Consider the following 16,121-nt stretch of genomic DNA (forward strand, 5'->3'; position numbering starts at 1 on the left):
GAGCTACCCTATGACCCAGCAATTGCACTAGTGGGTATTTACCCCAAAGATACAAATGTAGTGAATTGAAGGGGTATGCGCACCTCGATGTTTATAGCAACAATGTCCACAATAGCCAAACTATGGAAAGAGCCAAGATGTCCATCGACAGATGAATGGATAAAGAAGATGTGTTATATATATACAATGCAATATTATACAGCCATCAAAAAAATGAAATCTTGCCATTTGCAATGACATGGATGGAACTGGAGGGTATTATGCTGAGCGAAATAAGTCAAACAGAGAAAGACATGTATCATATGACCTCACTGATATGAAGAATTCTTAATCTCAGGAAACAAACTGAGGGTTGCTGGAGTGGTGGGGGGTGGGAGGGATGTGGTGGCTAGGTGCTAGACATTGGGGAGCGTATGTGCTATGGTGAGCGCTGTGAATTGTGTAACACCGATGAATCACAGACCTGTACCTCTGAAACAAAGAATACAGTACATGTTAAAAAAAAAAGAAGATAGTAGGAAGGGAAAAATGAAAGGGGGAAATCAGAGGGGGAGACGAACCATGAGAGACTATGGACTCTGAAAAACAAACTGAGGGTTCTAGAAGGGAGGGGGGTGAGGGGATGGGTTACCCCACTGATGGGTATTAAGGAGGGCACGTATTGAATGGAGCACTGGGTCTTATATGCAAAGAATGAATCATGGAATACTACATCAAAAACTAATGATGTAATGTATGGTGATTAATGTAATGTAATAAAATAAAATTTAAAAAAAGATGTCCAAAATTATAAAAAAAAAAGAATGGCATACACTCTCTCTGATGATTGGCAATATTTTGGAATTTTAATGTATTTTGCTGGTTCATGTGTCAAAGTTAAAGATGAGAAAACTACTACAAAGGAGGGCATAGGTACCTCTGAGCGGTGAGAAGAGCAAGTAATATCCCTGCAAAGATCAAGGGAAACTCCCAATGGTTGTCATTAGTACTTCTCAGTGATATGTGGTTCACCTCTCCTGGGTACATAGCAAACTAAATGTCCTGGCTGTTCATAGTTATGTCGGGGTATAATCTCTAGTTAATGAGTTGTGAGTACATGTGTATCCTTTTTGAATGTAGCATTTAATCACTAGTGTGAGACCCCACCCCCAACTTTCCCTTCCCTCCACTACAAAGATTGGAGAAGCACATGCCAATGATGCCTCTGTCAGCTTGTCCTCGAGTGGCTACCATGAGCAGAAGTTCCCCTGATGATGTGCATTGGACACACAATATGAGATGGAAGTACAGATATTTTGGGCTTAAGTTACTGGGATTTTGGGATTGTTATTACAAGCAGCACTCACCTAATCTTTCCGCATGGATTATCCTATAACTAGACATTACACGGCTAGCCATTCTCTGGTGGTGTGATGGGGTGGAGTCCCTTCTACTCATTGACTCATTGGACAGGAAGGTGGGGGTCTCACTTCCCTTAGCAAAGTATCCACATATTCCTCTATGTAGAGAGTGCCAGGATGGAGACTCTCCTGGAGCCCTGGTCTATGCCAAACCACAAACAGAGGGTCTTTGGTTAGGTGCAAAATTGTATGCTGAAAGAAGTATACCAACATTAGTAATAGTAAAATGTGTTTGTATTGTGGCCATGGAGGTGTGCCACTCAGATGTTTAGCAAGAGAATCTATTGTAGGGGGGCATAGTTACTTGCCATCCTCAGCTGCATTTGCAAGAAGGCTGCACTTCTCCTGGGCTGTTCCCATCCAATGATAAAGCATGGTAGATATAATAGTGCTGGCCTGTTTCAGCCTAAGTAGTACCAGAGGACTCAATGACCTGAGCAAATAGCTCAGACCCCCATACCACCCACTACAGTTGCACCTATAACGATATGGGATTCCTCTAGGCCCTGGCTGGTTTAAGCATGGGCTGGTTTAGTATGTGGGTGTAAGCTGAAAATGGATGGCACTTGGTGGTGGTCTTGAAAGAGTGGGAAGGGAAAATCTTAATGGGCAGAGCTTTGAGCAGAGCACCAGGCCTAGGGTAAGAATGGGATGGGAAAGGAGAGGACTGGAAGAGGCCCCCAAATGAACAGGGTCTTGCCCAAGGGCACACAGAGTATTCTAGACAGAAGGGGGACTGGAGTCCACTATCTCCAATAAATTTTTAACCTCTGTCCCCCCATGCGATATTAAAGGGAGACTTTCTAAGAGGCTGATTTGGTTTTTCTTAAAAAATTTTTATTTATTTATTTGAGAGAGAGAGGGAGAGGGAGAGGGAGAAGCAGACTCCCTGCTGAGCAGGGACTTCCCCCCTCCCCTGCCCCACCTGCCCCACCTGCCCCACCTGCCCCACCTGATGCAGGGCTCGATCCCAAGACCCTGAGATCATGATCTGAGCTGAAGGCAGACGCTTAACTGACTGAGCCACCCAGGTGCCCCTAAGAAACTGATTTGTAATTGAAATAGAGAAATCTAGAGTCAAGGATGCTGAACTGCATTCTGTTGCAGCAAATCTTAGGTTGGCCATGGGAAGAGTTCATGTTCAAATTCTGGCACTTGCACATTGGGGGTAGTTTCTGAGCTGCTTTCAGACCATTGGACAGGAATGCATTTAAATCTCATGATAAATAGTTTCTTATCCCCTATTACTTTTAAAAATATCAGTATAAAATGCACTTAAGGTTATTAAAAAACAAAACAAATCTGCTTCAGTTCTGTGTTCCTTGCTAATTCTCTTGAGATTCTGGTCCGGAGGCAAGCTTAGGAGAGACCTGGACTGGGTAAGCAGTACCAGGGCAGTACCAAGGGGCCCCTGGGAGGCCCTGCTAGGGATTAGAGGAAGCTGAGCCAACATGGGAAGCTGGGAAGACAGGCCTTGCCGAAAGCCTAGAGAGATTGTGGCAAGGGCTCTTTTACCCTAAGGGAAGCTGTAAAGGGAGAGGGAGGCCATATCCCCCTTCTTCCACCCTATCCCTTAAGGTAGTTGTATGATCAGTGGGCGGCAAGTGACAGTAGAACCGTTCAAGGGCAGCAAGCTCCACTTGGGGTCGCTGGCCACCTTCAAAGCCTGACTTATAAAAAAGTATACAAAACCTGACTTGTGGCAAGAACTTAGGCCCAGAACTCAGTAGCTAACAGTAGGCTCCAGGTGTGCTGTGAAAAACTCTTTCTTACCTCCAAATGCATTTTCTCCTGTGTGTACCTGTAACAACACCAGGCCCCTCCCACCATGGGCAGATCAGCAAAGCAGGGTGTGAAGGCACTGCTCTCCTGGCTTGTTTGGGCACAAAAGGGACCACAGAGGAGGAGCTATCAGGTTAGGGTTCCTGTTGCAACTCCAAGGTTTTCATCAAAAGGTGTTTGAAGGTGGATGCACCAGCAGCAGGATGTTTGAATGTGACTCTAAAAGTTATTTTATTATTTTAATTATTTTTTTAAACTTATAGCAAGAATTACTATCAAACTCCACTCATTGGGCCAGAGACCCTGTGGACCCTCCAGTAGCAGCAGCACGCTACCTACACTTGTGAGTTCATTGGCCAGCCAGGGGCCTCAACCCCAAGCTCTAACAATGTTCAGGACTCTACAAAGTTTTTAAAACCTGAGCATGCCCTCTTTGCACCCCCATAGGGCTTTCTTGCTCTCTATTCTGTACATCCACATTGGCAAAAGAGATTTTTTTAATGTTCTTAATAAAGATCCCCCTGCCAATGGAAATAAATGTTCACATTATATTTTGGCACTACAATGGCTTCACTTGTTTTACAATTTCTGTTTTATTTATTTATTTATTATTTATTTACTTTTATTTTCTATTATGTTCAGTTAGCCAGCATATAGTACCTCCTTAGTTTTGATGTAGTGTTCAACGATTCACTAGTTGCGTGTAACACCCAGGGCTCATCACAACACGTGCCTTTTGTTTTAAATGATTAAAATAGCTTGTGCGAAAGTGTAAAGTAATTTCAGTTGTATATTACTATTTCCACTCTGCTTGAAAACCATGGATTCAAATATCTTAGGGTATGAGTAGGTCAATGTGCAAAGCCTTGGGGAGGCTAAGGTGAACAGTGGAAACCAGAGGCTTCCTGGGCCCAGGTGGAACTCCTTTCCAATCAGACAGAGAGGAAACACAACAACCGGTAAGTGTATTTGCCATTATATATATTTATTTTCTCCTTTTGACTATTTATAAACCTTTATTTCAGCATATTTTTCAGAAGCATAATTTTATGTTTCTTCTTGTTTTCCTTCTTTGAAGTCCAGCCTGGTCAAGGTCTTTTTCATGCAAAAATGTACATTTAATGAAGACAAAGAGGGAACTGGGTCATCTTGGGTGGGGGGGTCTCTGCTGTTCTGCACCCTTCTGCAGGTCAGGCCAATAAGACACGTGGGTCTTGGTCCTCCTCCTCTCTTGGTTTCCTTGAAGACCTCCATGTTTGTGGTTTTACTGTATTTCATCTGCCTCAGAATGGCACGGCTTTGCCTATCTGAAGAATTCTCTGGCACTGTCCAAAGTCAGGCACCACAGCCAGTCTCGCTACACTCGGGCACCTTCAGTTCTGCTGACGACTCCTGACCCCAGGGATACAGTCCGGCAAGATATAGTGGGTGCAAAGTCTCACACATGTTGAATTAACAGAGGTGACCCTGACCAACTGGGCCTATTTTATAATTGAAATATATCAGAGAGACACTGTGACACCCTCCCCCCTCCCTACCCTGAAAACCCAACACTGATGATAGAGATTTCATATTGATCACAGGACACTACACAACAAACACAAACACACTGCACTTTCAGTAGGACAAGTCACGATTTCCTTTGATGCTCATTACCACGGCAAGGCACCATGCAGGTTGATAGCTTAGCAAATGCATTCATTAGTTAATAGCTCAAAGGGTTAGTTCTTTTATGTACAGAATAAAGACACCTCATTAGGAATGGCCACAGTCTCAGAAAGCTCAGTTCTAAATATGCAAAGACATTACAGCCTTGCTATTAACAAGATCACACAGACTGTAAGAATACATTTTACAAGCTCCAGTAAGACCCAACAGATCATCCGTTATCTCTGTAAAGGCCCAGGTCCTTAGAACAAAATGCCGCTCTGAAGAGACAGAGGGTAGCCTTCCTGTGGTAGTGGTGGAGAAGGAATTCTAGGGGGAAAGTTAATGGGATGGCCCATGCGAGGAAGAGGAAAGATAGGTAGAAAAGTGAAGTGAGGGTTGCTCCATCCCAGACTCGACGAGATCCTTCCTTCTGCCCGAGCTCCAAATTCTCTCACCACAAGCACTCTCTGATTGGCTGGGGCTGAGAAAGTCTCTGTGGGCTGAACCCTATTAGTGCCCTGCCAGATGCTCTGCATTTCCAGAGTTATTTGGTGCGAGTGAGGAGTGGGGCGGGATGTAGGCAGCTAGCTGAGGATGGGGCTCCATAATGACGCTGACAACAGAACACACAGAACACAACAAGGGGAGATCTGGCAATTTTCAGGCTAAAACAACCAAGTCATTGCCAAACCTCCACCTCACCTTGACACATAACCTCACACAGTGTGAGTTGCAGTCGAGTTCAACTGCTCTCATTGCAGCACTTTAGGGCAAGATGTTCTTTTTAAGATATAAATATTTTTATCTAGCTACATGGATCTACAGAGATATTTACAACTGGCCTCTCTGCCCCTCTTCTGTGCTTGAAGCCTTCCTGTGCTTTGCTGTGAGACACATCTTCAAACTTACTTTCTGGTCCCCACTGCTCCAATCTCTTTGTATGACATCACCCCAAATAAACCGCTCATTTCCCACAGGGCTCAAAAGCCCCCCAGGGTTCTGGAAACCCAAATCCCAATCAATCAACCAATGTTCAGGCTCAAGGAAGCAAGTCTTTCAATAGTCATGATGGGAGCCTCAGATGTGGGGGTCATTTCTCTCCTCCCAACCTGGATCTTTCTGTGAGAGGTGTCCAAAAAGAGAGAGGCAATCTTAGATATTCCAGTGGCAACTTTTTTTATTTTTAGCTGTTTTAAAAGTTTGTGTGTGTGCATGCACACGAATATGAGGGTAATCGTGTGTGACTGTGGATGTGAATATATATGTGGCTGTGAGCGTGCATGTGTTTGTGTATACCTCTGTTTGGTGCTGAGAGTGAGTGCCCACATGTGTGTACATGTATGCGTGACTGTGTGGGTCTCTGTGGGCGTGTATGTGTAGGAGGCTATATGTGTATGCTGTGTGTATAGAAAAGAAGAGAGATGGCAAACCGGGCTGATCTAGGTAGTCACACCCTGGGGCTCCTTTGCCCCTCTCTCCTTGGTCAATCCTCTCATCCCTCTGATGATCCCTTTCCCCGGAGTGGGTGGGAGGAGGGAGTTCTGGACTCCAAATCCAAGGCCATCCCAAGATGCAGGATGGGTTACTACAGTGCTCCTGCCCCCGAAAGGGCCCACCCCCACTGTCCATGCCTGCAGCCCTCTCCCAAACACCTTTGGTTCTCTGCATCCAGTGCTGCAGTTGATGCCCTGGGCTATTTCCTCACATCACCCACATGCTTTTGGCTGCCTTCAGCCCCCACACGTGTCGGGCTTACAATGTGATTGCAATAAGGGGATGAGTTACAAAGGCTATACACAAGTCCCTCTCTAGTTCTTTAGCTTTCCCCACCCATTGTCTACATCATGTATCTGTTCTTAATGCATCTTCAAGGCACCCCCCCCACACACACACCCAAACCCTGCCTTTGTTACTCAAACATGTCGTTTCAGGACAAAGCAAAATGCTCTACACTCCCAGCTTATCCCATGTTTGAGCACTTCCTATCTCAAGGCACTAAACTGTCACTTCCTGGGACTACATTCACTTCTCCTGTGTCTTCTGTCCAGGAGACAGCACAGATGGGTGGAGGAAGAAGGAGAAGAGTGACTGGGGACCGGGAGACACTGCCCCCTGGAACAGGGAATTGGAAAGAAACAGTCAGTTAACCAGCCCGGCCAAATATGGCCCCCCACTTAGGTGAGAACAGGCCAAAGGAATTCAGGTGGTTCTAGAAGAGCCACCGACAGGAAATACATATGCTTTTGGGTGGATTTCCTTTCACACTCATTCAAATCAGATGAATAAACATGGGTGTGCACATATGCTCTCATATACACATAGCATATACCCATGTGCATACACACAGGCACACACACTCTTTCACAGGGGTGTGCACACACAAACACGCATCCACACGTTGTTATATATACACTCTTATACACACCAATATAGATTTACATCGATATCCATAGAGCTGTACAGCTTCTCAAAGCGGTTGTATGTACATACAGAATTACTCGGCTATACACAGAAACACAAACACAGAAACACAGTTAAAAGGGTAGGTGGCTGAGGGGCTGCAGGAGAGGCTGCCTAGGCAGGAAGGAGAAACATAGGCCGAGTGCTTGGCAAGTCTTGTTCCCCCATGGCCTCCATTAATGAGGTGGAGCTGCTAGGAAAGTTGGAGTGCAGGCACACTCACTGGCTGGTCACTGGCCACTTCCTGCAGAGATGTTCCAGGTGCTATGTAATGAGGTCTGGGGCCTGGCAAAGAAGCAGAACCTGATGGAGCACCCCCATTTATAAAGAGGGCAGGAGAAAGGGGAGCACTTTAGTTGAGAGAGTTAAGAGGATAAGAAGAAAGAAGAGCAAGTGGAGCGGCTCTACCACTTACTACCTTACTACTTCTACCACTTACCGTCCGTAGGCATGATACATAAGCTCCATTTTTTTCCCCTTGGAACACTGGGGACAATGTGCTCTGCCTTCCCTGGCTTACTGGGCTCCTGTGAGGGCATAACAATGTGATGGGTCAGTGAGCTTGTTGACATTTGCTATGCACTAGACACACAGGGTTACTACAGAGATTCACAACAATTGTTCGTCTGCTGTTCTAGACCAGGTGAGGAAATAGCAAGTCAGAAATTTCCTGACCCTCGTCTTCGTTCAGCAAGTGCTTGCTCTGTCACTAGTGATCAAGTCAGCATCTGACCTAGACAGACGTACCCAGTACCCAGTCTGTATTATCAAGAATTGTGAAGCAGAATTATAGACAAGAGAAGTTCCAATCCCTCCAAAGATGCCAGTTCAATCTGGGAATCTCCAACTTGACCTCATCACCCCCTGCAAGCTCCTGCTGGAAACATGATCTCTCACTTACCCTGACATCTCACTCAGTACCCCTACCCACCCACATTCCACTCCCAACCCCACACCACAACACCACACTCGACATACAACAGAAAACAATAGTGGGGAAGAGATTTCCCCAAGTTGCCTAGAGCCAGCCCCTTGCACTTTCAAGCCATGGCTAGTGCTTCCCCTGTGTACCCCTGCTCAGCCCAGCTTGACTTTCTCCTGTAAAACCTTAATCAGGGGGTGAGCAAGGACTAAATTCTTAGGAGGGAAAAACAGAATAAAAAAAGTAATGAAAAAGAAAATTCAACACATGGTCGGGGGCAGCAAAACCCTCAGAAATGCTTATGCGCAGGGCTTGGATCCTTCCTCTGTCTCCCAGCCTGGCTTTGTCCTCCAAACATTTCCAGGGGCTTTTCTGTGCTTCATAGATATTAGAAGTCTTTGAAAAGGTGATAGTCTTCTAGCAAAAAAGGAAAATCAATGTGCTATTTACCTCCAAGTCCTCCTCAATCCCTTTCCTTCCAGCTAGAACACATCCTTTTCAACTACTTCCCACCTCATGTTTATAAAGAGAAAGGCAGAACTAATTCAACTGCCCAAATAACCACAAAATAAAATGAACCAAGAAAAGAAGGCAAAATGGAATCAAGAGGAACCATGAAAGGGGCACTATGGGACTAATTGATATGAAATGCCCAGTAGACAATGTTGAACACCACAAAGGCAAGAGGGAAGAGGATCCGGGACCACCTGTCAACCTCAGGGACATAGTCAGGGTCAAAGAGCTTGGAGGAGAACCCTTCACTGAAGGAGCACCCAGGACTCGGGGGGCAACTGTCATCAGACTCTGAGTTACTGTCCTGGCCTTGGTCAAAGCCCATGAAATCATCAACATTAAGGCTCCAGGTACTGTTAAGATCACACCTGAGTTGCTTCTCAAGGTCAAGGTAGCCGCTCTCAACTCTGATGTCATCAGGCAATCTACGGATCTCATCAAGGTTGCTACGAATCTCATTAAGGTTGCTATGGATCTCATCAAGGCTGCAGCTTGCTTCCTGCACACACCTGTGACCATAGACAAGCAGATGCCTCCCACTAGGGCCATGGCCATGACTCTCATCTGAGCTCGTGTTCTCTTCAGGGTCTTCTGGGTCACGGGTATCAGCATGGCCGTGGGCGTCAGCACGGTTGCGGATTTCAGTAGGAATAACACTGTCATCAATCTCAGAACCATTAAAGCGAATGCCATAGCTGGGCAGGGCCTGCTCTGAGGTGGAGGGGAGATCACTCAGGCTTTCTCTAGAGGCCAGCCAGGCCTGCTCTGAGAGAGAAGATAGTGAGCTGAAGCTTTCTGAGGTGGCCAGTGGCGCCTGCTCTGGGATGGAGATCAAAGAGCTGAGGCTTTCTAGGCTTGCCAGGCAGGCCTGCACTGGTCTGGAGGAAAGAGAGTCACTTTCATCTTCTATGCTAACCTGGGCATCCTTCAAGGAGATAGTAGATAGATTTCTGAAGTCAGGAGGTTCATATTCTACATGAATAAGCACTGGTGGTGGGGAGGGAGGAAGAGGGAGAGGGCTTTCCTCATCAGCACTTGCAATGTGACTGTTGATCTCTTCCACTGACAGAATCATCTCTTCCTGGGATCTCCGGTGTGCAAGGGGCTGAGGAACAGGACCAAGAGGCTGTTAGCATGCAAGGGAAATCCACGGTGGCTGCCAAGCCTGCGTCTTCCTGGGGCAGCTGCTCTCTCTGGAGTGCTATGTGGTGGATGGAGGCAAGGCCTCCTCAGGCGGATGTGGCTGGGCTTCCTGGGAAGGAAGGGGGCACTGCTGGACATTAATGTACCGCCAGCAACAAAAGTCTCAGCACGGCTCTGGGAATTGAAAGAGCAAAGGAAGGAGGGGTAGGCTAACCCCTCTGGTGTCTTTCTCTTCCTTTCGGCCTCCCTGTGCTCCTTTGCCCTCTGGGTCCTTCACCTGCCCTTGAAAATATGCTAAGTGGACTGGATTTGAAGTCAAAAGGTCTGGGAAAATCTAGTTCTGCCACTTACTGCCTTGGGACCTTGCAACAATGATTTGACCTATAAAGGAGTGATGATAAATTGTTCTATTTCTTTGCTATCTGATGTGTGCGTGTGTGTGTGTGTGTGTGTGTTGTGCGAGAATTAAAGGAACGAAGAAATGTGAAAGGGCCAAGGGCTAAGTTTAGGCTTAAGAAGGTGCCTAATCCCTAATCAGGGAAAGCTGATTGTTAATCAGAAAGCCAAACCTGCAGGATCACTTCCCGGTAGCGGGCCATGACTCTTTGGGCTCTCCGGTGTCGCCTTTGGTGGCGCCGGGATCCTCCTCGGCTGTAGAAAAGATAGTTGATGTAGACATACTCCAGCAAGGACAGGAACACGAAGAAGAAGCATACGACCATATAGATGTCAATGGCCTTAATACAGGCAACTTGGGGGAGTTTATCCCGCAGATGTGAGTTGATGGCATTCAGGATGAGCATTGAAGTCAGACCTATAAAGAACATGGCGCAGGGTTAGCCTCCTCAGGTGGCTGAAGTTCTTGGCAAGCCATCAGGCCCACATCCTACAGGAAGGGAGCAACCATCATCTCTGGAGCGGGGAGGGCCCTCAGCAAAAGGCCTTCAGTTCTCTAGGCCTGGGGACTTCGCTCAAGTGCTCTCTTTGCTCTTCCTCCCCAGCTCTACACCCAGCCCATGCTTTGATGATTCCATGACTTTCTCATTGCTCTTCGGATCAAGTCCAAAATCTCCAGCCATGGTTTCACAGTGGGACTTATATCTCCAGCCTCTTTTGCCTTCCAGCACATAGGCTTTCTTTTAGATCACGTCCCTCAGAAAGGTTTGTGAGCCTTTAAAATATTACACAAATATTGAAGGTTTAGTCCAACATGTGCTCCTTAAGGAAGAGGCTGAGGAGTCTGCCCCAAAGACGGTGAAGGAAAAACCAGACCTGGATGTGGGGCACACTGGGACCAGATAAACTTGGGAGCTGATTCTCTAGGCCCCTCCCTGGTACTGCTCAAAACCCTCTGGTTCTCCCCATTGCTTGGACATGAAGTTCTAACTGCTTAAACTGGAACTTCAAGGTCTTTTCAAGTCACTCCTCCTGTCTCTCTGTGACTCTCCCTATTTCCCCACAGCTCCTGCCCTAGGCACCCTTTGACTTAGTCCCCTTTTAGGGCCCCTGTGCCTTTTAATAGTGATTTCCTATTTTGGTGAATGACAAGTCTTATGCCTCTGCCTCCTACAAGTCTTGAAAATGCAGCCTGAGCAAGACTTTTTTGGTGCAGTTTTAGCCAACAAGATCTGGGTCGTTTCCTTCTTTGGCATCTCACAGTATCTATCCCAGCATTCCACCAGATACTCATTGAGGACAGCTTCTCTGGAAGTCCTCTACTGCCATTTTGATGGGCGTTTTGGTATGTTGCTTAATCAACGTTTGTTGTATTGCATTTCTGATCTAAATTTATGACGTGTTCATTCATGTATCCAGCAAATAATGCATTCTAATACTTTGGGTCCAACATACCAAGATCCCAGCCCTGATGTTTTTTTCACACTTGTCTGCAATATCGGGCTCTCTGCTGGGGATTGGCTAAGCCCCTGGATAAATGCCTGCTGGGCAGGCACCATATTGCTTCCTTGCCCGTGCAGTCACATACCACCCCAAGTATTCCTCTCTTACTCTTGACTTTTTTTCTGAGCAAGATGATCCAAGTTCCTCCCTGGGATGAGGACAGGACCTACCAACTGTCACCCTGGCTGCAGAAGATTCATAGTTCATCCAAAACGATATCCAAGAGACAACAGTGGTGAGAACAGTAGGCCAATAGATCTGCACAAGGTAGCTGGTGACTTCCCTCTGGACCAGGAACCTCAGTATCAGGCGCACATAGGAACCTGGCAAGGAGACATCCTGGTATTAGGGTCGCAGGGCTGAGGGGATTTTCAGGGTGAAGTACAGGATGGAGGAGGGGAAGCCCCTAATATTCCAGCCTGGGCAGCCTGCCAATCTGACCCTATTTGCCTGCCGCCTTAAGGCCCGTGACAATGGCATATCAGTAGGCCCATGTGGCATGGCAAGTCTGTTCTCTCCTCCTTCCTTCCTCACTTGTTTCATGTCAACTGGAGATTCGAAATGGGAGATATAGTAAATATTTCAAAGTGACAAATGGGGGCGGGGGGGGGGAGGGAGGCTGGCTCATGAGAGGAGGCCTGTTTTTATCAGGAAGAGCATGAACATTTTACACCTGTAGAGTGTCAAACTTGGCCAAGTGCTTCCACACCCGTTTCTTCATTTGAAGTGGGTTTTGGAAAGTGTCTAGAGCCAGAAGGAAATAGGACAGGAGGCAACAGAGAGTGTAGAGGTCAAAGGCAGACAGATGTCCAGGAATGTACCAGGGTACAAAAGAAAGACGAAATGGGAGAGAAGATCAGACCCACCTGTGTAGAAAAACACCTCTTTGCTAGTCATTATCTTTCCCAGGAAGCTGAACTGAGGAATGTGCAGCTTCTCAGTCCCTTGGATGGCATTCCCATTGCCTTCCCAGTATAATACGATGTCTTCCACCGTGTAGCCATCTGGGAGAGGGAGAGAAGCAGAGTCAGTCTGAGAAAGCAGGCATAGACAGATTGCACACCAGGGCAGGCTGTGGAAACCAAAGGATGGTCGGAACCTGCACTCTTGGGGCACCTTTGAGGTTTTCTGAGTCTGAGCACAGAGGAGAGGGGCACTTGGAAAGGGAATTCTCACTTTGGAGTTTCTCAGCCAGGAAAGAAAACAGAGCAAAGAGATGTGCTCCTATCCACTAGCTTGTACATAATTTCCCAATAGCAAAGTACAATTTCCCCGGAGGACTGACTATTCACACATGAAAGGCCACCTTCTCCCAGACGTTTTGTATATACTTCTGTCTGTTCATCTATTGAACAGAGAGAGAATGGGGAAGAAGGCAGTAGGGGAATAATGCCCTCCCTGTCACTGTCTACTCTGCCTTTGGTGTCTGGATGACTGTGACCCCAGGTAGGAAAGAAGAGGCCTTGGAAGATATACGTACAGCTCTCCACTTCCAGCTTGCAGGTCTGCTTGTCCAGAGGGAATTTTTGCAGATCCAGGGAACAAGCTGCTGTGGTGGTAAGTCTGCAGAGGAAAAGCAAAAGGAAGGGAAAAGCGAGTTAAGTCCAGGCAAGCAACCGTTCCTGAGAGAACTGAGAGGTACTCCACATACTGACCCACCTAACACTTTCCCAAACTGCCTACACTCGAACTGGGTCTTCCTTTCCTCCCTCCAGTTTTTCTTTCCCTCTTTTTCCTCTTCCTTTCCTTCCTCCTAGAGGAAAGCTGGGTCACAGTTGTGTAGGAGGAGAGAGGGAATGTGTATGTGGCAGAGAAACCAAGAGGTCTGACAGGGAACCTCAGGGCAGCAGAATGGGAAGGGCCCTTGAGGAAACTGGATGGAGGGACAGAAAGTGGACCTTCTTGCTGAAGAAGGAGCAAGGCTGTCAATAGGAAATGGTGCTACACTGAAGCAGCTGAGGTGCCCGATCCAATGTGGAGTGCCCGTATGTGGTATGCCCGTGTGGATGTGAGCCGTAGCCCAGGCCCACCTTTGGCTGTGGGGCCTCTGCTCCCACAGCGCTCTCTTCTCCATGTGTCTGCCTATACGCACATAGGCCACTGGGGCTGAGCAAAACGACAGTAGGAGGTATACATGGGTAGGAAGTATTAACATATCTAAGGTGGGCTGTGGAGTGTTGGGCAGGGGCTTCAAGTTGCCACATGGTGGGTCTGTGAGGGGAATCTGAAGAAGGATCTCGGAGGAGCTGCGGAAGTGGGAGAAGTGACCCACCACATAGAAGGGAGACGAGGCCTTGTCCCTTTCAACCCTTGAAGTGATTTCCATTTTGTACGCTGGGTAGGGTGTGTGTGTGTGTGTGTGTGTGTGTGTGTGTGTGTCCCTTCCATGAATCCTCCACGCAGCATTTATCAGCTGAGGCCCCCTTTAAATGAAACAAGTATGACCAGTGACCTTGTTCTCTGCAAGCTTTGTTGTTGTTTTCACTCTAGCACCTTGCACCATGGAGAAAGCAGAGAGAAACAAAGGGATAGAGCAGGAGCACCCCAGAGAAAGAGAGACTCAGAGACAGGGGCTGAACCCTGGTGCAACTACCTCTTGGAGAAATTTTCTGAGCTACACTTGTCTCTTATGCTTGTCTTAAGTGATAGTTTGTAAGAGATGATGCCGTGAGGAGAGCCTCAGTGACTATAAATAAACCAGGGAGGATTTCCAGCGTGTGTGTATCCCATGTGCAGGGAGCCATAGACAACAGACATATATTGCACACCCTGGGCCCCCTGCATGATGCAGATATGACCAACGACAGAGATTGGGCCCCCTCCCTCAGCATTCATTTGTCTCCCTCCCTCACATCATGGGAGAGAAAAGAAACAAAGATAAATAACAGAATGTGTACAATGCTAAGGTGGAGGGAGAGCTCTTCGAATTGAGAAAATCAAGGAGGGTGTCTTGACAAAGAGGGCATTTAAGTTAGGGATTGAAGGATGGGCAAGGTGTGGGGACAGGAGAGCCAAGGATGGCTGTGGGAAACTCTGAAGGTTTCCCTTTGACTACTGGATAGGATGGGTGAGGGGGCAGTGCACGACAGCAACAGGGTCCTTCGTGTGTCCCTTACAGTGCATTCATAGGCTACTCAGGGGGAAGAAGGAAGCCTGCCAGGATGGTCCTCAAGCCCCTGGGGAAACTCACCGGATGCCATACCGCACTGTTCCATCTGGGTGAAGCTGAAACACGCGATTTTCCACAGTCACATCATGCACAAAATCATCCTTGCTATTTAGAAAGTAGCAGTCAGGGACCCACAACTTCTCCAGCATCCGATAGTCCAGGGTCAAGTTCAGGTTGGTCTCATGGTATGCTAAACGTGGATCTTTCCAGGTTTGATGAAAAAACATCGTGATCGTATAGTCCTGAGGAGAGAAAGGTAACTCCCAGTCATAAGTGGGGTTGTCCAGCTCTCCATCCTCAAAGAGTGTGTGTGTGTGTGTGTGTGTGTGTGTGTGTGCGCGCGCATGCAGGTGTAAAAAATACATCCCAAATATAGATGAGTATTGGAACATGTAAGAATGTTAAATGTTAAGAATAAACTGAGCTTCATGTAATTAAAATCCAGGTTAAGAAATCAAATATTACCAATAACTTTCAAGTTTCAATGTGTTTCTTCCAGAACATATTCCCCACATCTACCTCCCAGCAGTATCCATTATCTTAGATTTTAATGATAATAGCTCTGTTGCTTTGTGTTAGAGTTTTATTGCCTATGTCTGTATTTCTAGGAAACATATTGCTTACTTGGACCTATTTTTAAATTTTTCTTCCAAATGGAATTATACTGTATGTATTCCTAATTTGTTTCTTTCACTCAAAATTCTATTTGTGAGATCCTTTCATGTTGATGTCTGTAATTAAAGTTTGTTCACTTGCACTGGAGAGAATATTCTCTCATGTGAATATACTATGTATATACTATTATGTGAACAGACAATACGCACCAAAATCAACATGAAATAAAAGTAATGACATGAAAGTTCCACTTTACCCCCTCACCCAGGGCAGATGAGAGTTCCCAATACTGGTATTGTCTGACTTTTGACTTATGCCAGTCTGGTGGAATGGAATGGATTCTTGCTCTGGCCTTTTTTTTTTTTTTTTTAAGATTTTATTTATTTAGGGCGCCTGGGTGGCTCAGTTGGTTGGGCGACTGCCTTCGGCTCAGGTCATGGTCCTGGGGTCCCGGGATCGAGTCCCGCATCGGGCTCCCTGCTCGGCGGGGAGCCTGCTTCTCCCTCTGACCCTCCCCCCTCTCATGTACTCTCTCTCTCTCAAATAAATAAATAAAATCTTTAAAAAA

General features: G+C 46.7%; 1 protein-coding gene and 1 pseudogene across 1 annotated transcript in view; both read right to left on the reverse strand.

The window, feature by feature from the left end:
* Positions 1-3,437: 3,437 nt before the first annotated feature.
* On the reverse strand, positions 3,438-3,579 carry LOC115938613 (small nucleolar RNA SNORA62/SNORA6 family; annotated as a pseudogene).
* A 4,715-nt stretch (positions 3,580-8,294) lies between these two features.
* Positions 8,295-16,121, reverse strand: part of GABRQ (gamma-aminobutyric acid type A receptor subunit theta) — a 16,734-nt gene continuing 8,907 nt past the window's right edge. Inside the window, exons 4-9 of the mRNA XM_081809393.1 lie at positions 14,960-15,180; positions 13,250-13,332; positions 12,636-12,773; positions 11,940-12,092; positions 10,440-10,684; positions 8,295-9,652 (exon numbers count right to left, since the gene is read on the reverse strand). Of these exons, the coding sequence (XP_081665519.1) occupies positions 8,849-9,652; positions 10,440-10,684; positions 11,940-12,092; positions 12,636-12,773; positions 13,250-13,332; positions 14,960-15,180 (1,644 nt within the window). The 3' untranslated portion in view covers positions 8,295-8,848. The remainder of the gene's footprint in view (positions 9,653-10,439; positions 10,685-11,939; positions 12,093-12,635; positions 12,774-13,249; positions 13,333-14,959; positions 15,181-16,121) is intronic.

The sequence above is a fragment of the Leptonychotes weddellii genome, chromosome X (genome assembly GCF_054177405.1).
Source record: "Leptonychotes weddellii isolate Sample4059 chromosome X, ASM5417740v2, whole genome shotgun sequence".
Classification (NCBI taxonomy): Eukaryota; Metazoa; Chordata; class Mammalia; order Carnivora; family Phocidae; genus Leptonychotes; species Leptonychotes weddellii.